The following is a 26459-nucleotide window of genomic DNA, read 5'->3' as shown; positions in this document are numbered from 1 at the left end:
TTCGAATGCCATTATTATCATTATTATTATTCAATATTATTGTTATCAAGACGCATACTCACTTTTTAGCGTGTTTAACAACGCTGTTTGGCCTCCATGGAGTTACATTACCTTGGGATTGCGTGTGAATTGACGCCGTAGGGAGTAGTATGAAAGGCCAAATCGCAGCGGAGGGAGGTTGGCCGGGGTGGAGGATGGGTCAAACACAGGACTTTCACCCAGGAGACCGGGGTTTGTGTCCCACGTGTGGCGTTTCCTAAAGCCAACCCCGTTCTTCTTTTCCTAAACTCAACCGTCGCTTTCTTTTTTTACTAAAGCCAACCCTGTTCTTCTTTTCCTGAACCCAACCTGGTTTTCTTTTCCTAAACCCAACCGTTAGTCCATTTCTTGTTTTCCTAAAACTCACATGTGATGTAGTCTCGCAATAACACACCACGTGCTTTAGAAAGTGCCACGTTGCGTGTATGTTTACGTCGGCTGTCTACAGCGTAGACATACACGCTGATAGTTTATAATGCGTACAGATAACACGCCACTTGGCTTAAGAAAGTTGGCGTGTATGTTTACGCGAAGTCCTGATACCACGTTGAGTCCTTAGATACCACAGCGTTTACCCTCTGCCTTCTCTGGAAAGGCTTTCTTTGTTTCTTTTTGTTACTGACAGGAGATCAGTTAGATTCATATTCACAATAATATTAAAAGAGATATAGGAGGATAAGGACTAGATACTAAATCCTAGTCACATGTTGGTAAAATTAGATAATCTTCCCATGTCGTTGAGGCCTAATTGATGCAAAACAAAGTCAAATCAATAACCAAAGCCAGACAGAACGTCATCTTTTATTATAATATCCAAAAGGAAATGTGAGGTCTTCATATGACTTGGCCAACTAATAAAAGACTCATGTCTGCTTTAAAAACATAAATGTATTTTATCATATATTATAATATTTCATATGTTTTCTAATTGCTGTTTGAATGATGTGACATCACCCCTCATGTGTTTGTCACTTTGTCTTTGTCCACAGTTAACAGCGTGTGTCCATGGCTCCACAGCCATGCTGTATCCCATGCACTGGCAGCACGTGTACATCCCTGTCCTGCCGCCGCATCTGCTGGACTACTGCTGGTCAGTATGCACACGGCATGGCATCTTATTGTCATGTAATGTTATGTCATGTTATGTCATGTAATGTCATGTAAGCAGGGACAATGAAACATTAACCTTGTATAGGACCCAGGAGAGATGCACTGCAGGCTTTCCCCCAGAAAAGTAGTTTAGCCCGGTTGTGTTTTTTTGAAGAGGGCCCAGCTGGAGCCAGTCCCAGACTGATGGCAGCGTTAATGGAGAGCCCAATAGTTTCTGATAACACAATCATGGATGGAATTGAATTTAAAATTTAAAGACAGATTCCATAGGGCCCTACATTAAGTCAGTGCTAAAAGCTGACTGGAGATTTGAAAATATGACTACGTCTAAAGGCCCTGACACACCAACCCGATTATCGTCCGTCTGACAGTCTGGCGAGGTCGGTGACCTGAGTCTGTTTGGTGTGTTCTGTGCTGTCGTCAGTCGGAGGAGCCGTCGGCCTTCATTTGGGCCGACCTGACTTGCTGGGTCGGAGGGCGGGCAGTCGGACTCAATGACCCATCTGATTGGTGGAGAGCTAACACGGAAATGACGAGCGGGATGAGCGTGACTAGAGTCTCTCAAAATCTGACGAAAAATCTTTTAAACTGACCTTTGTCGATCTGAAATGAAGACAGATTCAGCAACTGCACGGCCTATTTCTCTCTTCAAATGTTTTCAGAAACACGTTTCGCTGAACTATATTTGTAAAATATGAGATCGTATTCTAAACGAGCTGCCATTATGCCCGGTTGTAAAATCCGGGAGCAGCCAGACCCACGTGACGCGTTCGTCCAATCAGCTGCCGGTTTTCATTTTTCTGGGCGATAATACAGATTAGCGCCGCCTGCTGTTATGGAGACGTGTTACGTCTCGCACACGCACAGAAGTCGGCATTGCTTCGGTGTGTTCCGAGGAACTTTTTGGACCAACTCTGGGAGGCTGATCAGTCTGCCGACGGTCGGCCGTCGGGTTGGTGTGTCAGAGCCTTTAGTTTCAAACCAAGCCGCCCCACAGTAACTGTAGTTTAAATGTCTTAAAATACATTTACATTCTGAAGTCCCTGGGCAGGTAGGCAGCATGGATGTCCCAACCTGTCTGAGAAAGTCTGCATGCTGTGATGCTTTTATATTTAAAGGGCTAAAGTTAAGACATAAACAATAAGAGAAACTCTCAGGTAGTGTCCCTCTGTTGAGCTCCGCTGCAGAGAAAGGCAGGCCTCGCTACACAAACAAAAGTCTGAAACCTCTTATCTCACTTCAGGATGACATTTAGGATGTTTGGCATTACATAAACATGTTTCCTAACTGCATTTAGAAATCAAAACAATGTTCTCTTAGGATAGGAATCCTAGATTAAATGCTTAGAGTTGTGAGAGAGTCTCAGGTACTAACTGTTGTATGAAACTGGCTCTTTTCTTCCAGCGCCCCCATGCCCTACCTGATCGGAGTCCATTCCAGCCTGATGGAGGTGGGTGTCATCCAGCAGATAAAACCCTTCTTCATCTGCTACTGACAGGTTTATAATGGTATCCTGGTGACTCTGTGACTTGAGTTGACTGTGTGTGTGTTGCTTGTAGAAAGTTCGAGGCATGGCTCTGGATGATGTGGTGCTGCTGAACGTGGACACCAACACCCTGGAAAGCCCCTACGATGACCTGCAGAGCCTGCCCAGCGACGTGGTGAGGGACTGCTGCGCAGCATAGCCCGGCCCAGAGAAGCGCTCGGGGTGGGAACACTGCCAGATGAACGTGTTGTCGTAACCGCTGTGACTTCATGTCCCGCAGGTCTCCTCTCTGAAGAGTCGTCTGAGGAAGGTTTCTACAACCACCGGTGACGGCGTGGCCCGAGCCTTCCTCCGCAGCCAGGCGGCACTGTTCGGCAGCTACAGGAACGCTCTGCAGATCGAGCCGGTCAGTACGCCCTGTAGAGCAGCAGGGAACACAGACAGAGTGGGGGGGGGGGGCACTTTTATCAATCCTTTCCTGTGAGTGACACGGTGTGCCGTCCTTCACAAGGGACAGAGGGTAGATGCTAGATCAGATCCGCTAGACGTGTGGACGTCAAAGGACATGCCTCGTGGCCCGCCTTATTCTGCGTAGAACCCTAACCCTGGTATTCTTACCCTAACCCTGGTATTCTTACCCTAACCCTGGTATTCTTACCCCAACCCTAACCCTGGTATTCTTACCCCAACCCTAACCAATCCCCACTCCTCTTGCCTAGACCTAACTGCGTCGATCATTCTGGCAAATCTGATTTAGCATTCACCAGGAAAGAGCCAGATCAGTGTGTTAGTGAGCGGTGCTGAGCCTGAAGCCAGAGTTTCTGAGTCGCCATGGCAACGCAGACCTCCCAGTGTTTTTCACACTGTTGGGATAGAACTTCGTTGTTTATTCTGGTGAAAGTCATGTGGATGTGGGTGTGGTTTAGGCAGGTGGTAGGAGGCGGGCTCAGTGCTGACATCACGCTGACTCATTAGCCTGTGTGCTGGATGGGCCACGCCAGAGGAAGACGCTGACACTGTCCCTTCATGATGGGACAGTGTCAGCGCTGTAGAGTGAGCAGCTGTCACGTTACAGTCAGATAAATATATTCACTTATGAATTTACACGAGTCTTTTTCTGCCAGCATTCCTCTATGGCCATATCTGCAGCAGTAGTGTTGCTTTGTGCTGTGAACTGTTCTTAGAGTCTTCGTAGCTCTCCATTATAACAGTCTGTTCTTCTTGACTGAGTGGGCGCCACCGATCGGTCCATCTTGTGCGGTAGAAGAGTCACATGACACCAAACGCCCACTGTGCTCCGAGCCTAATGAAGAAGCCTGCTTAGCAGAGAGCGTGGTGCCCGTTATCTGTGAGCCTGGCTCTGTCCAAACCCTTGGTACTGCACCCCTCGCTATGACATGTTGACTGTGTTGGAGTCAGCCATCACTGTGACAGCTGTTGTGTTCTCCTGCACCCACAGGGAGAGCCAATCACATTCAACGAGGAAACCTTTGTGAACCACCGATCCAGCGCCATGAGACCGTTCCTCCAGAACGCCATCCAGCTGCAGCTCTTCAAACAGGTCACACACACATACACACACACAGACTGCTCACACGCACACACGCACACACGCACACACGCACACACACACACACACACACGCACATACACGCACTCACACATACGCATGCACACCTACGCACACATGCACACACACACACACACACACACACACACACACAGAAATACAGACATACGCACGCACGCACACATGCATGCACACACAGACTGCACACACACACACACAGAAATACAGACACATACGCCTACACAGACTCACACACGCACACACATAGACAGACGCACAAACGCACGCACACCGACAAATGGACAGACAGACAGACGCACGCACAGACAGGCACAGGCATGTACAGACAGACGCACGCACAGACAAGCGCACACATGTATAGACAGACGCACGTACAGACAGATGCACGCACAGACAGACAGACAGACGCACGTACAGACAGATGCACGCACAGACAGACAGACAGACGCACGTACAGACAGATGCACGCACAGACAGACAGACAGACGTACGCACGACAGACAGACAGACGACAGACAGATGCACGCACAGACAGACAGACAGACGCACGTACAGACAGATGCGCGACAGACAGACAGACAGACGCACTACAGACGACACGCACAGACAGACAGACAGACGCACGTACAGACAGATGCACGCACGCACAGACAGACAGACAGACGCACGTACAGACAGATGCACGCACAGACAGACAGACAGACAGACGCACGCACAGACAGACAGACAGACGTACAGACAGATGCACGCACAGACAGACAGACAGACGCACGTACAGACAGATGCACGCACAGACAGACAGACAGACGCACGTACAGACAGATGCACGCACAGACAGACAGACAGACGCACGTACAGACAGATGCACGCACAGACAGACAGACAGACAGACGCACGCACAGACAGACAGACAGACGCACAGACAGACAGACAGACGCACGCACAGACAGGCGCACGCACGTACAGACACACGTACAGACAGACAGACGCACGCACAGACAGACACGCACACACAGACAGACAGGCACACACACACCCCTCCTTTTACACTCCTTTGATTCTTGCTGCAGTTCATTGATGGGCGCTTGGACCTGTTGAACTCCGGAGAGGGTTTCAGTGACATCTTTGAGGAGGAGATCAACATGGGCGAGTATGCAGGTGAGTGGCAGAGTGCACGTATACTCTAAAGAAGGACAGAGTGCACGTATACTCAAAAGAAGGACAGAGTGTACGTATACTCTAAAGAAGGACAGAGTGCACGTATACTCTAGAGAAGGACAGAGTGCACGTATACTCTAAAGAAGGACAGCGTGCACGTATACTCTAAAGAAGGACAGAGTGCACGTATACTCTAAAAGAAGGACAGCGTGCACGTATACTCTAAAGAAGGACAGAGTGCACGTATACTCTAAAGAAGGACAGCGTGCACGTATACTCTAAAGAAGGACAGCGTGCACGTATACTCTAGAGAAGGACAGAGTGCACGTATACTCTAAAAGAAGGACAGAGTGAACGTATACTCTAAAGAAGGACAGAGTGCACGTATACTCTAAAAGAAGGACAGCGTGCACGTATACTCTAAAGAAGGACAGAGTGCACGTATACTCTAAAGAAGGACAGCGTGCACGTATACTCTAAAGAAGGACAGAGTGCACGTATACTCTAGAGAAGGACAGCGTGCACGTATACTCTAGAGAAGGACAGAGTGCACGTATACTCTAAAGAAGGACAGAGTGCACGTATACTCTAAAGAAGGACAGCGTGCACGTATACTCTAAAGAAGGACAGAGTGCACGTATACTCTAAAGAAGGACAGAGTGCACGTATACTCTAAAGGACAGTGTGCACGTATACTCTAAAGAAGGACAGAGTGCACGTATACTCTAAAAGAAGGACAGCGTGCACGTATACTCTAAAGAAGGACAGAGTGCACGTATACTCTAAAAGAAGGACAGCGTGCACGTATACTCTAAAGAAGGACAGCGTGCACGTATACTCTAAAGAAGGACAGAGTGCACGTATACTCTAAAGAAGGACAGCGTGCACGTATACTCTAGAGAAGGACAGCGTGCACGTATACTCTAGAGAAGGACAGCGTGCACGTATACTCTAAAGAAGGACAGAGTGCACGTATACTCTAAAGAAGGACAGAGTGCACGTATACTCTAAAGAAGGACAGCGTGCACGTATACTCTAAAGGACAGCGTGCACGTATACTCTAGAGAAGGACAGAGTGCACGTATACTCTAAAGAATATACTCTAAAGAAGGACAGAGTGCACGTATACTCTAAAGAAGGACAGAGTTCACGTATCATTAAAAGAAGGACAGCGTGCACGTATACTCTAAAGAAGGACAGCGTGCACGTATACTCTAAAGGACAGCGTGCACGTATACTCTAAAGAAGGACAGAGTGCACGTATACTCTAAAGAATATACTCTAAAGAAGGACAGCGTGCACGTATACTCTAAAGGACAGCGTGCACGTATACTCTAAAGAAGGACAGAGTGCACGTATACTCTAAAGAAGGACAGAGTGCACGTATACTCTAAAGAAGGACAGAGTGCACGTATACTCTAGAGAAGGACAGCGTGCACGTATACTCTAAAGGACAGCGTGCACGTATACTCTAAAGAAGGACAGCGTGCACGTATACTCTAAAAGAAGGACAGCGTGCACGTATACTCTAAAAGAAGGACAGAGTGCACGTATATTCTAAAGAAGGACAGAGTGCACGTATACTCTAAAGAAGGACAGAGTGCACGTATACTCTAAAGAAGGACAGAGTGCACGTATACTCTAAAAGAAGGACAGCGTGCACGTATACTCTAAAAGAAGGACAGCGTGCACGTATACTCTAGAGAAGGACAGAGTGCACGTATACTCTAAAGAATATACTCTAAAGAAGGACAGCGTGCACGTATACTCTAAAGAAGGACAGAGTGCACGTATACTCTAAAGAAGGACAGAGTGCACGTATACTCTAAAGAAGGACAGAGTGCACGTATACTCTAAAGAAGGACAGAGTGCACGTATCATTAAAAGAAGGACAGAGTGCACGTATACTCTAAAGAATATACTCTAAAGAAGGACAGAGTGCACGTATACTCTAAAGAATATACTCTAAAGAAGGACAGAGTGCACGTATACTCTAAAGAATATACTCTAAAGAAGGACAGAGTGCACGTATCATTAAAAGAAGGATTACTCAGCACACAGTGCGTTTACATGTACAGCAGTAACCGGGGTATGTTGGTGAATAACCAGGTTCTGCCAGTTCTCCCCGTATACATGAGCGGGGGAGAACAGGAAGAATACCAGGAGTAACTCTACCTCCGGTACAGTAGGTGGCGCTCTGTCAACACACAACTGGCTTTTTCTTCCGGTTGACCTATGTCAAAATGACACCAACAGGCCACTAAATTAAAGTCATATTTCATTCACACACACTTGTCCCAGCGTAGGAAAGCCCAGTGCTCTGCCAGGTGACTCTAGATCTGTAACCATTGCAGATGGACCGCAGGCTCTTTGCTGCCGATGGGCCCCCGCTGATTTGGGCAACGCTGTTTTGTTGTATCATAGCAACGATTTGTATTATTTCTGGTACAAAAACCACTCCAGCGGAGTGGGGAGGGGCAGTTGGAGCATGCACAGACGCTTAAACCGGTCATCCCCCGGTTACTGAAGGAGTTCTCTAGCTCCGTTAACTGGGTTATGAGAACTCAGATTTTAACCAGGGTTAGGTGTTTACATGGCATTTAAGAAATCGGGGAATTGCCTTAACTCAAATATAATTGTTTTTTTAAACTGCATGTAAACACACAGAGAGAAGACATGATACATACGTGTGTTGTTGACGATGCAAAGGCCAGACATTTCTTTCTCGGTTCCATTTCCTGTTTTGTCCTAGCCTTTTGCTGGCAGCAGAAACTACATACTGTTAATGAGTGAATGAGTTGTTTATTTCCGTGTCTGGCCTCTTCATGGCCCATGCATTATAGGATTATTCAGACACAATTTAAATAAACACGTTCCTAGTGCTGACACAAAACAAAACCTGTCACTGTAGTGATGTGACGTTATTAATATTATTTCCATTCTTTACAAACAATCGCTGTTGATTGGGACACTTTGAAACGGCTTGTTCGTTGTTATGAATGAACAGCGACCCAGTGATCAGTCCCCATGACTGGACCGACGGAAACAACAGCTGATCTCATTGAAGCCATGTTTGTCCAGTCATTCCAGTCTGAAGCATTACAATGACTTGACCTAGTCAAATTTCAAACAGCAGTAATTATGTAAGGCGAGAAACTATTTATTGCCAGGCAATATACAGAAAGAGAGGGACGCTACAAATTAAGGGGAAAGTCAAATGTTAAGACTCCCAGGTTTTGAACTAAAAGGACAAGCTTCTGTTTATCTGTCAGTGGCACTACATTGTGGAATAAACTACATAATGAATTAAAGCAATGTCTAAACATATTCCAATTCAAAAAGATGTTCAAAGAAATGATATTCCAGAATACAGAGAAACACGGTGCAATTAATAACCTGGGCTTATATTGAACAATTTGTGGTATGTGTATAATTATTGAATTACTGAATGACATTGCTCAGTGGTTTGACTTCAGATTGTTACCTGTCCCAGTACTTGTTGTTGACCTGTTACTGTTGTCCCCCCACCCAGGCAGTGACAGGACCTACCACCAGTGGCTGTTCACTGTGAAGGTGAGCCCACAGAAACAGCAGCCTCAACATCTGGACATGGCATGCTTTCTATGTCTGTCTGTCTCTCTGATTGTCTGTCTGTCTCTCTGTCTCTGTCTGTCTGTCTCTCTGATTGTCTGTCTCTCTGTCTCTGTCTGTCTGTCTCTCTGATTGTCTTTCTGTCTGTGTGGGTGGTGGTGATGGTGCAGTGGATATGACCCATGTCTTTGGTGTGGGAGACCTGGGTTTGATTCCCACTGTGATACATCAACCAATGTGTCCCTGAGTAAGACACTTAACCCCTAGTTGCTCCAGAGGTGTGATTCCAGTCAGACTTTGGTTTTGCTTCTGTAATGGACAAAGCAGTGTCAGGCTTCAGAGCTTCACTCATGTCCTTCTACTGTCTGTGCTGTCATGTTCTGTCTGAGAGCAAACCTTCATGTTACACTGTCTCCCTCTGATAACGGGTCAATGTTCTCTGACAGAAAGGAGGCGGGGCTATCTTCAACACGGTGAAGACCAAGGCAAACCCAGCCATGAAGACCGTGTACAAGTTTGTAAGCACGTCTCTGGCTCTCCTGTTGTAGATCAGAACATGAAGCGTCCGCTGGAAATGAGAACCATGTGGTTTTGTTTGACAGGCTAAGGACCACGCAAAGATGCGTATCAAAGAAGTCAAGAGCCGGCTGAAGCAGAAGGTACGTAGCTCTACACACGTAGCTCTACACTGCTGACAAACCATCCAGGACTATTGTTGTTGCTACGGTCACTCTGTTCCCCTGCTGTGTGAATGTGACAGTTTGAATCTAAAGCTCCAGTAGCACTAATACTGAACCCCAGTGTTCTCCTGGGCCCCCCCCACCCCACCCCCTGTGCAGGAGCAGGCAGAAAACGGCTTCTCCACAGCGGGCTCAGCAGTTGCCTATGACGACAACACAGCCAGCGGTGTGGTCAGGAGGGAGGGGCCTCTGCAAGCCCTGGACGACCACCAGCCAATCACTGTGCACTTCGGACAGGTGGGCAGACATGAGACGGGGGGGGGGGGGAGTTATACCAGGAGATTATTCCATACTATTTATGCCAACTACAGTTCCCATAATGCTTTGGGTATGTAAAAAGGAAGTATAAAGTTGCCTTGCAGTCAGAGAGTTAGTCCTTTTGGTAGTGTTTACACTGGAGCGGTCAGAGTCAGCTGACTAAGCTTAAACACCTGCAGTTCTCATAATAATAATAATAATAATAATAATAACAAGGTTCTGTCATTTATTTATGGTGTAATATCAACCGGAAGTGCAAGTCACACTGAATCGAAACATTTTGAGGCAAATTGCAGAAATATGGCACTAATGTTATTTTATAAATAAAATAGAATAGAATTGAATGGTTTTAAAGTAGCTAAATATTGTCCATGAGCTGTCCCAGCCACTGCTGCAGCTCCCCCTGATGTTAACCACACTACAGTAACTCACTCCCTGCATCCACCTCACACAGTACCCCCCCACCGGAGGCATATTCCACAAACACAGACTGTATATAAAAACATAAAAACAAATAGATAAGCAGGGCTGCTTTTAGACAATACTGGATATTTATAAGTCTGCTTTTTGCATGAATTTGATGATGTCCTTTGATTTGTCAGGTTTTTATTTGAGAGGAATAGTTCAAGAATAGCACGATGAGATGACTTCATTTTCTGTTCTCATTCTGTGCACTGCTCCCTCTATCTGAACACTGACATTGTCGACTGCAAGGTTTAACAGTTATATCTTTCTATTGCCATAAAAAGTCTCCGAACATTGTTCCAGCATAAGTATTCCTGTGGGGCTCTCTGATGATGTGGTAGCTCTGCTAAATGATTGTTCCTGTGTTGACATCCTGTTTCCTGCGCCAGGCTCGGCCCCCCACGCTGCTGAAGAGACCGAGCAGCAACGTGAGTCTGGAGAGCAGCGCGGACCAGTAAGCCTCTCTCAGCCCACTGGCCACACAGACTCACATTTAGCCAATGCATCAACTGTCAGGCACATTCTTTAATGTAACATTACAGCCCATAATAGATGGTGTTAACTAGTGGGTGATGAGGACCGGGTGTAATCTGCTTCACTCCAGAGAAAGTCTGCTTTTTCAAATGTGCTTTTATCAAATAGAACACAGACAGTACAACATATGAAGATATGATGGACAATATGTATGATACATTCCTATTAGACACAACATAGAAAAGGTTTTAACCCATACCAACAAGAAAAAGAAGCCTCTGTCAGTAGATAATGAATTGAATGAGAGAAACAGCCAATAAGCTACGAGGTTTAGCTGCAGAACACTGGAACAGAACAAAAGACTTCAGTCCCATGACGTGACCTATGAAGGCTTACCCTCTTATTCTAATTCATTAATATTGTGTTCTCTCATTCTAATTGTATAATAATTACTTCCATCCATTTAGTAAGAAGAGTGTCTGCTGCTCACAGACAGTTCCACACACATATCTAACTAAGGTATTTTTATTAAAAAATGTTCAGAGTATGCAAGATATAGACAAAATACAACCAATCAAAAGTAATCCTTAACATCTACCCAACCACCAGACCAACATTGCTAAATGAAACTTTATATGTTTATGTTTAGGAGAATGAGATAAAGAATAAAACAAATGATGAGAAATCAGTAACTACAAAGCAGTATACAATATAATTGGTGTTACAAGAACGGTTGTCAAATGGTATAAAACCTCAAAACAGACCCTGCGGAGAGAAGATCGTATCTGCTCTGGTTTAAGATATTGCACTCATCAGAAGAGGGTTATGTCAGGGTAATGCAGCTTGTATGTAAAATAGGCGCCATTCTTCACTACAGGTGGAAGGTTATGGAGGCCGTTACTAATCAGTATCAACTACAGTGGGTCAGACTAAGACTGCTACGTTTTGGTTCAAATCTTCTGCTACGTTTCCCCCTCTCATTCCCCCTGCTCTGGCGTTTCCCCCTCTCATTCCCCCTGCTCTGGTGTTTCCCCCTCTCATTCCTCCTGCTCTGTTGTTCCCCCTCTCGTTCCCCCTGCTCTGATGTTTCCCTCTCTCATTCCCCCGTGCTCTGGTGTTCCCCCCCTCATTCCCCCCTGCTCTGGCGTTTCCCCCTCTCATTCCCCCTGCTCTGGCGTTTCCCCCTCTCATTCCCCCTGCTCTGGTGTTTCCCCCTCTCATTCCCCCTGCTCTGGCGTTTCCCCCTCTCATTCCCCCTGCTCTGGCGTTTCCCCCTCTCATTCCCCCTGCTCTGGCGTTTCCCCCTCTCATTCCCCCTGCTCTGGCGTTTCCCCCTCTCATTCCCCCCTGCTCTGGCGTTCCCCCCTCTCATTCCTCCTGCTCTGGCGTATCCCCCCTCTCATTCCTCCTGCTCTGGTGTTTCCCCCTCTCATTCCCCCTGCTCTGGTGTTTCCCCCTCTCATTCCCCCTGCTCTGGCGTTCCCCCCTCTCATTCCCCCCTGCTCTGGCGTTGCCCCCTCTCATTCCCCCTGCTCTGGCGTTTCCCCCTCTCATTCCCCCCTGCTCTGGCGTTTCCCCCTCTCATTCCCCCCTGCTCTGGCGTTTCCCCCCTCTCATTCCCCCCTGCTCTGGCGTTTCCCCCTCTCATTCCCCCTGCTCTGGTGTTTCCCCCTCTCATTCCCCCCTGCTCTGGTGTTTCCCTCCCTCTCATTCCCCCCTGCTCTGGTGTTTCCCCTCTCATTCCCCCCTGCTCTGGTGTTTCCCCCTCTCATTCCCCCCTGCTCTGGTGTTTCCCCCTCTCATTCCCCCCTGCTCTGGTGTTTCCCCCTCTCATTCCCCCCTGCTCTGGTGTTTCCCCTCTCATTCCCCCTGCTCTGGTGTTTCCCCCTCTCATTCCCCCTGCTCTGGTGTTTCTGAGCCCCTAAAGCGGAGACATTAGGAAACACTTCTGACCCGTTTTGGTTCTGAATCTGCGGAGGTTGTGTTTCAAACGGAGACCTTTGGCAACACCGACACTGACGCCAACGTTTCTCCTCCTGATTGGGTCTTATCGGTCACGACGTCTCCTTCTCTGAGACTAAAGCTACTAACATTACCATGGCAACTACCAGCAGTGGGCGGAGTCTCCACGCTGCCTCCTGTTTATACCCAGTATACCAGAATGTTGATGAGATATGAGGTTTGGGCGTGTTAGTTTAAACAGAGATTAGTTCTACTACTGGGGATTAGGGGTGTTGAAATGAATCATTGCATCGATGCATGGCGATGCGGACGTGGACGATTCTTCATGGATGCAGTGACAGACCATAATGGATTATTGCCTACTGATGTTTCTTGTTGATTTTCTGGTCGCTGCTTTGTTGTTTTAGCCTTTTGTCTGCTCTCTGCTGTGTTCAGACTCTGCTACATTCAGGAAGTGTCTTTTTTAAGAGCAGATGCAATACAAAGGGGAGTTTATATAACAATAAATAATAATATTGAGGAGGTGACGCGTCGTCATGCATCGTGATATTGAATCGTGTCGAATCGTTGACAGGATAATCGTTCTCGAATTGAATCGAGAGACCAGTGAAGATTCACAGCCCTACGAAGATCGCTATTGGCTCAAAACTCTGATTAAAAACCAAAACGTAGCAGAGTAAATGTTACCTCAACCCGTTCCCAAATACAATTGCAAAGAGATTTCTATCAGCAAACACATTGAGTTCATTGGTTGGTTTGTCCATGTGGTCTAATTTCCTTTTCACCCATCGTCATAGCTTCCTTCAGGTTGGTTCAAATGAAGTGTAATGAATGAACAGTAACAAACTAATCCTAAAAACTAAAACTGAAAACTCTGAAGATTACTAATCCTCAACCGTCCTTTTCTTCATTTCCCTCTTTCTTCCTGCTCCTGTTGTCTTCCTTCTCCTCACCGTAGCTCTATGCGTCCTACTCGCCACTACACCGTCTTTCTGTCGGAGGATTCGTCCGGAGACGAGCTCCAGTACGACGAGGACTCCATCTCTGGCTTTCCTGACAGCTTTCTCTTCTCCGTCCCGTTTGAGTGGTCTCCTCTGTATGCATCTCTCTGATTGGCTTTGCACTATTGAACTCTTCTCTTTTCTTTCTGATAAAATGTGTGTGCATGTCTTTTAAAGCTTTACGCTCATTGGATAGGAGAATCCTGGGATTAGGTTTGGGTTAGAGGGCTAAGAGAAGAACTGTGATTGAGATGAGGCCCTGGTGGATCAGGTGTGTCTCATGTGTACAGGGATCCCCCCCCAGTGTATTCCAAGCCTGGTGGCCCACTGGGCCTAAGCTGCCCCCCACCTGGCCTAAGCCAGTGGGAATTATTTTTTTATGTATTTTAGAACGTTTTTTAAACTACAGTTACAGTGGGGCGGCTCGGCTGGAAACTTAGACGTAGTCATATTTTCAAATCTCATAACTGTAAACGGTTTCTCAGTTGATTTTCCCAAACAATTTGCTTGATCATGTTTATTTATCACTGTTGTGACGTAAAATGACTTATCCCAGGACAGAAGATTGTATCCATATGGCCCAACAGGTTTCAGGCCTATTGCGTCACATTAGTTCATCAACATGCTACTGACTTAAAGCATGGTACCAACCATCACAATACATGGGTCAGGTGTCCCCCAGAACCTGTGCCAACATCTCCGTGGTTCACCCTTTACCTGGACACTGAAAGGCATTTGTTGCTATGGATACCATCCAACACGACACTACTGTGAGTGGTCGTTTGATTTTCATTTCAGCAGACACAGAGTCTGTCTCTGTGGCCGGTCCTAAAGGTGACTGTTGACGATGAGCGGGCCGATACAGTGGTGTAAGAAGTTTGCTAACATTAACCTCTGACCTCTGAAGCCCTCTAGCTTCATTAGTTTCCCTCTCTGAACTAGATAATAGGAATGTCCTTTTCTAAGTGTCTCAGCAGAGTGAAACAACACTTTTTTTCTACACTTCTCTTAATGTCAACTAATCCCATAAAAAGACCAAAACTAACAATACAATACTTCCCCCTTCCATACACTGTGTGAACCACTCAGCCCTGAGCCCGCTGACTCCTACTGAAGCTGGCAACAGTTCCTAAAACATTACTCAAACAGAAGTAGTTAGTGTATTTTTTGTGGTCTATTTTAACCCGTGGATTAATAAACATGTAGTGGGGTAGTTATTTGGCTCCAAATAAACTGCAGTGCCCATGTTCATCCTAATGAAGAACTATTAGATTTCGTGGGATTTATTGACAATAAGCGTAAGAGAGATACTAAGTTGGAGGAAGTGCAGGATTAAGCCTGGCATGTTCATCGTGGACTCTGAAGAATAAAATGTAGGTGCATCTTTAGTTGGGGTCAATGGTCCTATTACAGGTTGGATACAGTGTCCCCGTGAAAAGAAGAGAAGTGCATAACCGTTCCACTGTCCCTGCAGGCCACAGCCGTACCGCTCCCTGAAGGAGGTCCAGTTGATAGAAGGGGACGATCATGGGTTTGGGGCAGAAAGTCACACTGCCCCTCCCAGCCCAGTTAATGATAAGTTCTCCAATGTCCACCTGCTCGGCGACATCTTCGGCTGCCAGGACGAGCCTGACAGCCAACCAGTCACCTCGGCTAAAAGCCTGGAGGACCTAAGGACTCCCAAAGACTCCGAGGAGCTACAAGCCAAGTTCACCTACCAGGTCAGAGGTCCAAATGCTCTGCAGCCAAACGCTGTTTAATACTGTCTACCAAAGAGAGGTCCAGAGGTTCACAGCAGGTTCACATGAGGTTACTTTATTGGTACCCGTAGGTAGATCTTGTAGGTCTTGCAGCAATGATAAGGATTGTTGTTGACCACCTGAATCTTCATCTAGCACTACGGTCGTGTGAAATAAAACCTTAGCTATGTTGATTAGGGCTTATTACTGTCGCACACCGGGCTGATGCTGCTGGCGACACATGCCATGAAGACTGACAGCGCAGATTACAAAATGAAGAGAGAGAGCGTAAATAGTGAGGGGCTAAGAGAAGAGACAGGCTGGGGAAAATGACAGAAAGTGTCCAAAGTTTGGAATCAGTTCAAACGTAATTAAAACTAAAACTCTGTACAGTGTGTCTACTGCAAAATCAAACTAGCTTACCACACTAATAGCACAACGTCAGCGCTTCAGCATCTCAACAGAAAACATTGAGTCTAAGAGGAGCCGACTAAAGTAAATCACAGAGTGGTATGGACGATGAAACTACACCAAACACAGCAACTACCAAAATCAAAGACAAGAACATACGTAGTGGTGACCACAGTCTGATCTAAAGAGACGACTTGTTGACTATCCCTTCGGAAAAACAGCTGATTGTTGACTCTCTCTCTTCACGGAGAAACAGCTGATCAACGATCTACTAGCAGAAGTGTAACAGAGCTGTGTGACATTGTCATCAAATATATAAATAAAAATAGGTTGAGTATAACTAGTATTTACATATAGGCCTACATACAGATCAGTCTCAGGTTGAAACTTGTAGTTCTGAAAGTTAAGTTGCACAACTTAAGGTCATGTTTATGTATTTTTAATGTAGGCCTTAGTTTGAGGTTGATATTGCATTTCAGAAAATGTTTTCTTTAAAAACAATGCACTTTATGTGTTTAGTTTTTTGAGAGATGATATTGTAAGCAATGTAGGCAACACAAATGTTGCTCTTTCCCGAAAATTAAACCAAACTATTGTATATTATTGCTCTTCAATAAAACAAAAATATTTCTTATCCGATTAATCGATGGAATAATCGGTAGAATACTCGATTACTAAAATAATCAATAGCTGCAGCCTTAATGTTGATTATATTATTATTATTTTTATATTATTATAATATATTGTTGGGATCAAGTCTGTGGGTTGATTTTGATATATGAGTGGGCCCCTGGACTTGAGGAAATGGTACGAAGAACACATGAATTAGGAAGTGGTTGTCAGTAATATGAGTTGTAAACTCAAAGGATTTACTGGTCCGATGGTGAAAACCCACTGGTGTGCTCCTTTAAGGTCTGAATGATGTCTTGTGTTTGCAGCGGATGGACCTGAGTGTCAGTGAACACTCCCGAACACTTCCAGGCCTCAAGCTGTCCAACCCTTACAACAAGCTGTGGAGTGGAGGGCAGGACCAGAGCGCCAGAGCGTCCGTTTGTGTGCCTCCTGCCTGCGACAGACCTCCGCCTGTCCAGACTTCCCACTCTCCGAGCCGGGAAAGCTCTGGCCCGGGCCCCGACCCTTTGGACTCTTTGGACCCTTCCGCCTCCGGTAACATCACCATTCCGCGTCCCCATGGAAGGAAAACGCCCGAGCTTGGTACTGTGCTAGCCCCCCCGGCGGCCCAGTCCCGCTCTAAAACAGCCGGCACGGCTGACGGAGGGACTACATCAGGGGGACAGGAGTTTAGGCAAGCCCTGAGCATGAGCACAGACGGAGAGCTGCTGAAGCCCAGCAGGGTGGCTGAGGACAGTCTAGATCTGATCAGCCTTCTGGACCCCCTCAACAGCTCCGCAGCCAGCTGTTCCACTTCATTGAGTGACGGGCTAGATATTGGCCTGTCGTCATCTTCCTGCAGACCAACACTAGCCCCCAGGTCTTACCCTCAGGGCCTGCCTCCCTTCCCACTGCATCATTCCCACATATCACTCAACCCTTTTGCCCAGTCTCTGCAGCACACTTCCCCTCAGATGCGTTACTCACCGACTGTAAGTGGCAATCCTTTCAGTGTGGTCTACGGGCCTGCACCAGGCTCTTACCACACACAGTCTTATTCTACACTACCAGGGCTCTACAGACAGCATTCGCCAGGCAGTTCCACTCTGCCACCCAACTATGGACTGCTGCAGCCAGCCTTCCCCCCCTCAGCCCCCTCCATGCCTCACTTCTCTGCCAGCAATCACACTCTGTCCAGTCTAGCGGACTCCCCGTCTGTCCCCAGTCACGCTGTGAACATTCTGGCGAAGCCACTTCATGCAGAGGGGGACAGCCAGAAGACTCAGGATCCTTTTGGGGATCTGCTGACTATGGCCAAGCCAGCTACACCCCAAAAAAAGAAGGTGGAAGACCTTCGGAGGAGGTGGGAAACATTTGACTAAGACCTGTAAATATGTACTGAGGTGCTCCTCTCTGTCCCGAGCCAATCTCCCCTCACTACTGAATCAGGACCTTCTACTGCATTTAATACTGCATTAGCTGTCAGACATGCTGCTCTGCTTATGCAACTCACAATGGTAGAAGAATAGGAGTTTCAACCTAAAATAAGTTAGTGAAACTGAACTAATCACCCTTGTATTATTTCCCCTGCACGCTAGCATTAAAGCTACTTTGTTGACTGACGTCTTTATTTCAACAACGTGACGTAATGAAGTGTGTTTGGCTGCGCTGACCCCAGTGGTTGATACAGGTTTCTTTTCACTTGCCAGTCCCACCAGTAATAACATGTACAGTACATAACAGTTTGTATTGATTTCTGAATTCTGTTTTATAGTGACGTGGTTTTCTTCTACTCTTGTGTGTGTGCATATGCATCAGAGATGATATAATTTACTGTGACAGAAGGTCCTGCCCCCCCTTACTCCCCACTTTCATCAGCTCTGCTGCTGACCATTGACAAACAGGAGTGTGAACTGTGTTGTCCGCCCAAAACCTGCACCTGTCTAAGGACGCCTGAATTTGGATATTTTGTGTTGTTTGATTTTCCCACCATTCTACCCAGGAAATGCCACTCAAAGCCAGCCTTGCTTCAACATGTTCAGATGCCACGCATTAGCAAATTGCTTAGAAAGTTCTTTACACAGCAGCCTTGTGTCGTCGGGCTTTAATGGCAGCACATTAGCGTAGTGCTCAGTGTAGATTTGTGACTTTAAATATAGCACGCAGTGTTTCCTGAAAGAGGATATATGTCACACTCACAACAGCATATGTCTTAGTGATGTCGACTTCTACAGGTAGCTAGTAGCTAGCCTGCTAGTTAATTAACATCCTATTGGCATTATACTACTGTAGCTAGTGTGGTGAATCTGATCACGCAGTTAGTTCCCCTGTACATGTTTTTTGAAGATGCACAGTATTTTAGTTGAGTTAGTTTAGCGTTCATGATGAATCCCATTCTTGGCTTCTCTCACTGACTGTGAACATGTGCTGCCTCATATTGTTTTCTAAAGAAACTTTGGAAGAAAAGCTGCAAGCCTCCAAAAGCCTGTAATGTCCCTAAATGATTTGAAGCATTTCTGTTTGATTATATATGTGTATATATATATATATATATATATATATGTATAGGTGTGTGTGTGTGTGTGTACTTTGAAACACTTAATTGTATATTCTGTTGTTTTAAATGGTTATTTCGCTAATTCTGACACTGATATATGAACTCTATGATTTCCTTCTGTCTATTTTTGTGTGTGTGTGAGAGAGAGAGAGTGTGAGTGAGTGAGACACTTTGTTCTAAGACTGCTTAAAAGCTGGGGACTAGTCCCCTTTTGCATTTGATTAAAATACAAATATTTCATAATAACATGTCAGCCTCACACAACTGACTCTGGATTGTGTTGAGCTACACAGGGCATTTTTCTTAATCACCCTGTTACTTTTGCCAATGATGACAATGTCCATCTGCCTGTTGGTGCATACATCTTGTTCACAGCTTCATGTTCTCTTGACATTTAATATGGAAATGTATGGTCCCCACCCAATGATTCCTGATTACTTTAACTTGTAATCCCCTGTCCTTTCCCTTTTCCTAACTCTTAATCCATAAAGTGAATCCATAGTTTATAATGAAATACATAAAAAAACATGGTCCTCTATGGCAGTGGTTCTTAAATTTCTTTCAGTAATGTACCCCTTTGGAGTATTTTTTCATCTAATTACCCCTTAATCAGCACTAAACATTTTTGGTAGAAATAAAGTGACACAATACAGAGCTGCACCATTAGTGTTTAATTTACTGTAAAAACAATACTGTCACTGCAAAATACTTAAATGCTACATTTCAAATGTTCAGAATAACTAAACTTAGGTTTTGGTGACTTTGACCTTTTCTTTAGTCTCTTCATCACACCAGAATGTCCACTTGTAAAACAGAAATATTAAAGTCAGTATCAAAATATCCACAACGCTCAGTTTTCTGTCTGGGTTTCTTAGACATGTGTTCTAACTTGCCCCAGTTAGTTAGGAGACATTGTCAAGCTAAGCTAACCCTGTACAGTTTACAGTGTACAGGGCTGGGTATCGCTCCTCAATACCTTTTAAGGTATCTACCGAAATAACCATGGGATATCGAAACTTCTCCAGTCAAACAATACCACTGTTTGGTTTTGCTCCTAATTACCACAAGTGTTCTTCTGAACAGCCACACAGGTTTTGTTCAGTTCTTCTGGCTGATTAGACTGCTCAGGCTGAAGGTGGGCCAGAGCTTTGATGGGAATTTATTACGTCACAAATCAGGATGGGTCTGGAGCTATCATAGCTAGCATGCTCACAATAACACACTACAAATGGAAAATGATGTACTTTATGGATCGTAATCCCTGTCCTCCCTGTACTTCTTCACTTGAGGGCGGACACCGAGGCCACTTGAACTCTCATCGCTATTTATTATGTAAGCAGGTAGAGGCCTTGGTCAGGCTGCTGCTAGTAGTACCAGTATCACGAAGCAGAAAGGAGCTTTAGTGCTTTAAGAAAGGCAGATCAACTGTCACAAGAACATCTAAAGCATGCTGCAGTCTGCCATCTATATAGAAACATGATGGGCAAACTGGATCTCAAGGCAGTATGTAGACAATGTGTGTATCAGTGAGGGGCAGATACATGTATTGGGTCATACACATGAACTTGTGGGTGCATGTATTAATATGGGAGGGGAAAGAAGACAGAGACATGGGGCCATGTTGAGGTAAACAAAGTAATCTGTTGATTTAAAGCTGCTGTACAGAGCTGGGATTGTACTGATAATTTCTGATCATCTTTTTTTGTGTACTATGTAGTCTTTGTATATCGTGTAGAATTGCTGGGAATCCAATGGAATATTTTCTGTGGGAGGATCCCCTGCCAAATTTATGTCCCCACCACTTCTCAAATCAAATCTACACCATGCAGTGCTCTAAAATAAACATTTTTGGAAAAAAGGACAACTGCCAGTGGTAAATTATTCAAATATTTTTATTAATTAACATGGTTTATGTGTGGCAAGTTTTGACTGAGCTGACAGTTGACTGAGCCGTGCCTTCTATTTGGCCTTGGGGCCGTTGATCGGCGGGTATGGTGGAATGAGGCACTTCCATGACTCATCCCAACCTGAGAACAATTTGACAGGCATCTGCTTTTTCAGACCACCAGGCCGGACTGAGAGCCTCCAAGATTCTACCCACTCCTCAAAGAACTTTTCTGCGGTTTTGTCCTCCATCTTAAGTGTCTTTCTGGAAGCCCGGCCTCTCTTGGGACGTGGTTGAGTTTTACCCAACAGGTGGCATCCTGCCCACTTCTTCTCTGATTGTTTCTCCTTCTCAGTGTTAGAGTACAAATTCTTCCTTAATTTGGCCATGTTTGGGATAATCACCCTGGGGTCAACAGGTGCCTTAGACGTTTTGTCTTTGATCTGTGCACTGGCCCCCTGCAGGAACTGATGGGAATTTCCCCATAGCTTGAAGGTTGCAGGGTTGTTGCTTAAGTTTTTGTTGATGTTGTTCTGTATGTTCTTTCCTCTTGACCACATTACTGTATAGTGACATTGGTTAGGAGAGGACTCCACCCAGGGTTGCTCCATGTGGGGCATGGGGTTGGCAATCCTGAACGACCTTCCCCACTTAGATCCATGCCCATTGTCAGTGGTATGTTGCTGCTGAGTAATGCCGCTCAAGCTTTTTCCAGGTATCCCTGAAGATCCATAATGACTAATTTGATGGCTCAGAAGTGACCCAGCTCTCCATGAAGCCTCCCACTGTTTCTCAGGATATCTTTCCCTGAACATCTGGTTGTCAAAAGACCGGCTCATTTTAGCTTTGGCTCTCTGCAAGGAAATCTTCTCTCTCTTAGGTTGAATCTCCATTAACACATCCACTTCATTCTCTCTAGCCACTTGCTCAGTCCAGTGCTCTGTGTGAAAGACAGACCACCTCCAGGCTTCCCTCCACTGGGTTAAGGAGGGTCTGTCATGGTGGAACTGAGTTTCCGACACCATCCAGGCCACCTGCCAATCATTAACTGACCTAGCATACCTTCTCTGTGCCTGTAAAACACCAGGATGGTGGGAAGCCACACTTGAGCTTGCTTGGCTGGTTTGTGCCCTTCCCTGACTAGGTTCTGATTGGTGCTGGCGCCTCGAGAACCTCCATGATTCTCCCCAAATGCGCTCCACGGTTGGCCCATTCTTAGGGTGTTCCACAGGCGCAAAGTGGTTCTGAACCCTAGCATGATCTACTCGGATTTGGGGCGTCGAGGACCAGCCCTGCTGCCAAGGCTCTGGCTCCTGGCGCAGGGGCTGAGAGGTGAATTTCCACGAGTCTTTCCACTCTGAGGCATTGGGCTTCATGTCTCCTCCCTGCTCAGATCCCCTGAAAGGCCTCGAAGGGTCAGGCCTCATTCTTCTTCTCTCCATTCTCATTCTGTGTTTCAGTGTCTTCCAGGAGTTAATCCATTCTGTGGCAGACATAACATTTTCCAGGTGTTTCAGATGGCGCAGCTTAGATTGAGCAAATTCTTTCTTTGGGTGATAGATCACATCATGTTTCAGTTGCTCATAGCATGAGTCTGCTTTCTCCAATGTTGAATAATGCTCCTTTGTGTTGTTCTCCACCTTTTGAGTCTCCAAAGCAGTCTCCATCCTTGGTGGCACGTTCTTCAGGACTTTCTCTATTTCTTCACATGGTTTTGAGTTGTTTTTGGTCACCTGCCAAGACTTGCTCCACTCAGACAGAGCATTAAATTCTTTGCAGAGCTGCACATACAGATCTCTATGTTTCTGCTCTCGAGACACAAGCATGACTTTGTGGAGATGTGACTCTCTCAGCTGGCTGTGATCCTCATAGGTACCACTGTGATCTTGCCTTAGAGAGGGATCTGAATTCTTGTGGTTGTTGAAGACCACCATGGCTGCTTTCCATGAATCGGCCCACTCTGGATTGTGAGATTTTTGAGGCAACTTGGATTTGTTGCAGCCATGGTGGTTGACAAGCCTCCAACATTCTTCCCACTTGGAGCTCATCCCTCTATCATTATCCTGCTTTTCAGCAATATACTCATTCATTAGACCATCATTTGAAACAGCAAAGGGATCCTGCTGACTTGCTGGCTTGGTGGATTTCCATGACTCGCTCCACTCCGATGAGGACAAGGCTTCATTTTGGTGCTGAGTCTCCACCAGTGAGGTGAAGAATCCAAATTTTGCGACATTTTCTCCATTTATGGAACATGCATCCTCCATCTTGTTTTTGTCAGATTTTCTCCAGGACATCTGCCACTCCTCAATGGGAATACTTAAGTCTAGCTCTTGTGATTCCACCATCCGGTAGTCAGGTTTCTTCCAGAGATGGAGGCTGTCAGCATCCATCAAGTTCGTGTTGGGTCCATTTAGCCAAGGGGTGTCTGCTTCAGTGTGAGGCTGCTGGGTAGCAAACATCCAGCACTGGCCCCAGTTTGATCTAGCTTCATCGCCCTCTGCTGGTAATGGCAAGCATTTGTTGTACTTCCATGATTTCCCCCACACCATAGCAGAAGGTTGAGTCTGGCTGATAAACATGAGTAATTGTAGCCTTTCAAAATGATTGTCCTGCCCCTTTTTGTCCTTGTAGTTGGGGGCTGGAGTGGAGAAGCCTCTGCTTTGGCCTCCTGGTCTTCCGATTGGACCTGAACCTTTACCACGAGGAAGAGTAGGAGCAGCCTGTGGTAGCTTGCTCTTCCAGACATTGTTGCTGTCGGTCTGATTGTCAGCAGGTTTAGGTTTCCTCTCCACCCTTTTGTAATGTCCCTGTCTAGCAGCCAAACGATTTGCCCAATCCTGGTTAATACTGTGGAAAAAATAAGATAATAATATGATATAATATAATAACAATATAAGAAAAAAGGTAAAAATGCCAACAGACAATACGAGTACATACAACGACAACGTCTCTTAACAACAGAAAAAATGTGTACTTTAACTTCCTGGAAACTCAAAATATATTTAATGGCAACCTCATTCTTGCACTAAAAACGCTATTGTTTCATGGAAGTGTTACATGCCTGCCTGTTGTCCAAAATGATTGACCTACATCACCGTCTTTAGACCATGCTGCTAACAGGGGAGAAGATATTGTGGTCAGTGATGGCTATCAGAAGCTAATGTTGTCCTCCCCCTCACACTTTGTGATGCTGTGTTGTGTAACAGCTGTACAGTAGAGTAAAGGGCTACAGTACAATGTGTATGATGTATTAATATGCATAGAGGAAGTCCAAAGGTGTGAGGGCAGCAGTATGTGTGACTGTACTGTTTATATTTCGACCTGTGGCGACACTCTGTGTGTGTGGGGGGGCTAATGTTTCTGAGTGATGGTGCAATGATACTACAGTACAATACTGACTGACAATAACAGCACACTCTTTCTGAGTATACAAAAAATGGCACTGTTCTGCTGCCAGTTCAATAGCCATGTTTAGTGGGTTAGGGTTAGACATTTAGGTTATTGTATATATCATCAGAAATACATTTGAGAACCTTATTTTTTACACGTGGATTTGTGTTACATACAATAATAAGAATGTGTGTGTCCATTGAAAAATATTCATGTGGAGTCATTTATATATAAATCCTGAAATACATTTGTGAATCCATAATAATATTTTTATATTTTATGTGTATTTAATCTAGAGAGTAAACTGAGTTCATATTTATGAACAGAACTCCACAACTAAACCTGGTCTTTGCTGTTATGTAACTCCACTCTGTGCAAACTGTAAAAACATTAGTTGTCCGTTTATCCAGCTATTTATTACACCTCTCAGTAAATGTGTTCAGCTGTGAAATAAGGCACAAGAGTCGTGATACATAATCTCTTCTAGTATGTAGCTCAGTCTGATCTCTGGTGTCCGGGTTTACTGCTGACCTTTATGTGGATGGATCAAATTTCCCTCACAAGACACTTTCATTTCCCTGCCTGTATTGCTTTTGATATCCTTACATGTCTTTTTGGAGTTTTGCCTGCTTGTCTTTTTTTGGCTTGGAAGCCTGATATCGGCAGATAAAGAACAGTCCATCAGAGAGTTGTTTGACCAAATAAGGACATATAAGATTTGACCAAAAATCTTGCAGAGCGGTGAGTCGACGGATGGCCGAAGTAGAAGAGATTCTGTGATTTATTTATGAATGTATTTTTTATGAGGGGATGCAGGGAGACTAGAATGTCTATTTCTCTATGTACATTGAGAGCAACAAAAAACTGAGTCAACTTCCTTATATGTGTGCACATACTCAGCCCAAGCCCAAGCCCAAAGCCGATTCTGATTTGGATTATGGTCTTTATTGTTCTAGTACAGTCAGCTCTGTACATTCAGATGAGTGAATCTAAGTTTCCTGACTGGCATGTATTTCTCTCTGCAGGTCAGTAAAAAGAGACCTTAACACCTCAGGAATGTAGAAAGGTCAGTATCATGTTCAAATCTTATCCTGCTGCTGAAGATATTCAATAAAATAAATAAATTATAAAAAAAATAAAATCTGCTAAAAATGGCAAAATGTAATGAAAAATGTTGATGTAGAGACACCGGAATTTCCCATTTTTTTGGGATCAATAAAAATCCATCTATCTATCTATTTAAGATTTCCTAAAGCCCAGGCCGTGTCAAAGACTTGCAGACACACAGACAGACAGAGTTTGTGTCCTTACGAGGGCAGAGCGCTCTTCTCTCTTCGTTCGTGCTCCTGCTGCAACTTCTGGTCATACTCTCTCGCTCGGATCTCCCACACGTTCTTCATGATGGAGGCTTCGCAGCTCACCACCTCAGGGTTCTTCTCATTCGACATCTTCAAACTTGCTTCAAATTTCCTGCACACACAGAAAAAAAGATAAAGAAGCCTCTGATGAGTTATTCTCTTGTCCACAGTTTGTCACTTTTGCATATGGCGATAGTCCTATCCTAAAGCGTGCAGAGGTGGACGGCTGTAGCTTACAGGAGTAATGCTGTGTAGGATCTGTGAGAGATGCTGCAGGCAACTCTGCTCCTTTATACTGTCACTCCCAGAGTCATGAATCTGCTGCTGGATGTCTGATGGGCTGTCTGAGCTTAAAATAGAACAGCATCCAACACACATACAAAGAGAGAGAGAGAAGAAGACCCACTGCTTTCTCTAGGAACACATTACTCTTAGTGCTCGCTCCAATAAAAGATATAGGTTTGGACTGAATAATGTTACAGGATCATAACACGTGACCTCACTCACAAAGGTTTTATTTTCTTATCCGGTAAATGTATTGCAAAATAGGGCTACAATAAGACATATAACACATCTGATTTGTTGGTGAATCCTGATTGTTCTCACACTGAACACAGAGTTCCCTCCTA

At 45.3% G+C, this 26459-nt stretch overlaps 1 protein-coding gene across 2 annotated transcripts in view; it reads left to right on the top strand.

Annotated features, from left to right (window-relative positions):
• The window catches only part of dennd1a (DENN/MADD domain containing 1A), a 31874-nt gene extending 7061 nt beyond the window's left edge, over positions 1 to 24813 (top strand). The window contains exons 10-23 of one of the 2 annotated variants that reach the window (XM_078270865.1): positions 1029 to 1129; positions 2554 to 2599; positions 2709 to 2810; positions 2916 to 3041; positions 4095 to 4196; positions 5297 to 5384; positions 8917 to 8957; positions 9422 to 9493; positions 9578 to 9634; positions 9815 to 9952; positions 10828 to 10892; positions 13833 to 13970; positions 15350 to 15596; positions 16964 to 19848. In XM_078270865.1, the coding sequence (XP_078126991.1) occupies positions 1029 to 1129; positions 2554 to 2599; positions 2709 to 2810; positions 2916 to 3041; positions 4095 to 4196; positions 5297 to 5384; positions 8917 to 8957; positions 9422 to 9493; positions 9578 to 9634; positions 9815 to 9952; positions 10828 to 10892; positions 13833 to 13970; positions 15350 to 15596; positions 16964 to 18019 (2379 nt within the window). In that variant the 3' untranslated portion in view covers positions 18020 to 19848. Of the gene's footprint in view, positions 1 to 1028; positions 1130 to 2553; positions 2600 to 2708; positions 2811 to 2915; positions 3042 to 4094; positions 4197 to 5296; positions 5385 to 8916; positions 8958 to 9421; positions 9494 to 9577; positions 9635 to 9814; positions 9953 to 10827; positions 10893 to 13832; positions 13971 to 15349; positions 15597 to 16963 lie in introns of both variants that reach the window. The other variant, XM_078270864.1, reaches the window with a different exon arrangement.
• The last annotated feature ends 1646 nt before the right edge of the window (positions 24814 to 26459 follow it).

Source organism: Sander vitreus, chromosome 16 (genome assembly GCF_031162955.1).
Source record: "Sander vitreus isolate 19-12246 chromosome 16, sanVit1, whole genome shotgun sequence".
NCBI lineage: Eukaryota > Metazoa > Chordata > Actinopteri > Perciformes > Percidae > Sander > Sander vitreus.
The sequence above is the reverse complement of the archived record's forward strand: the minus strand, read 5'-3'. Positions and strand labels throughout refer to the sequence as shown.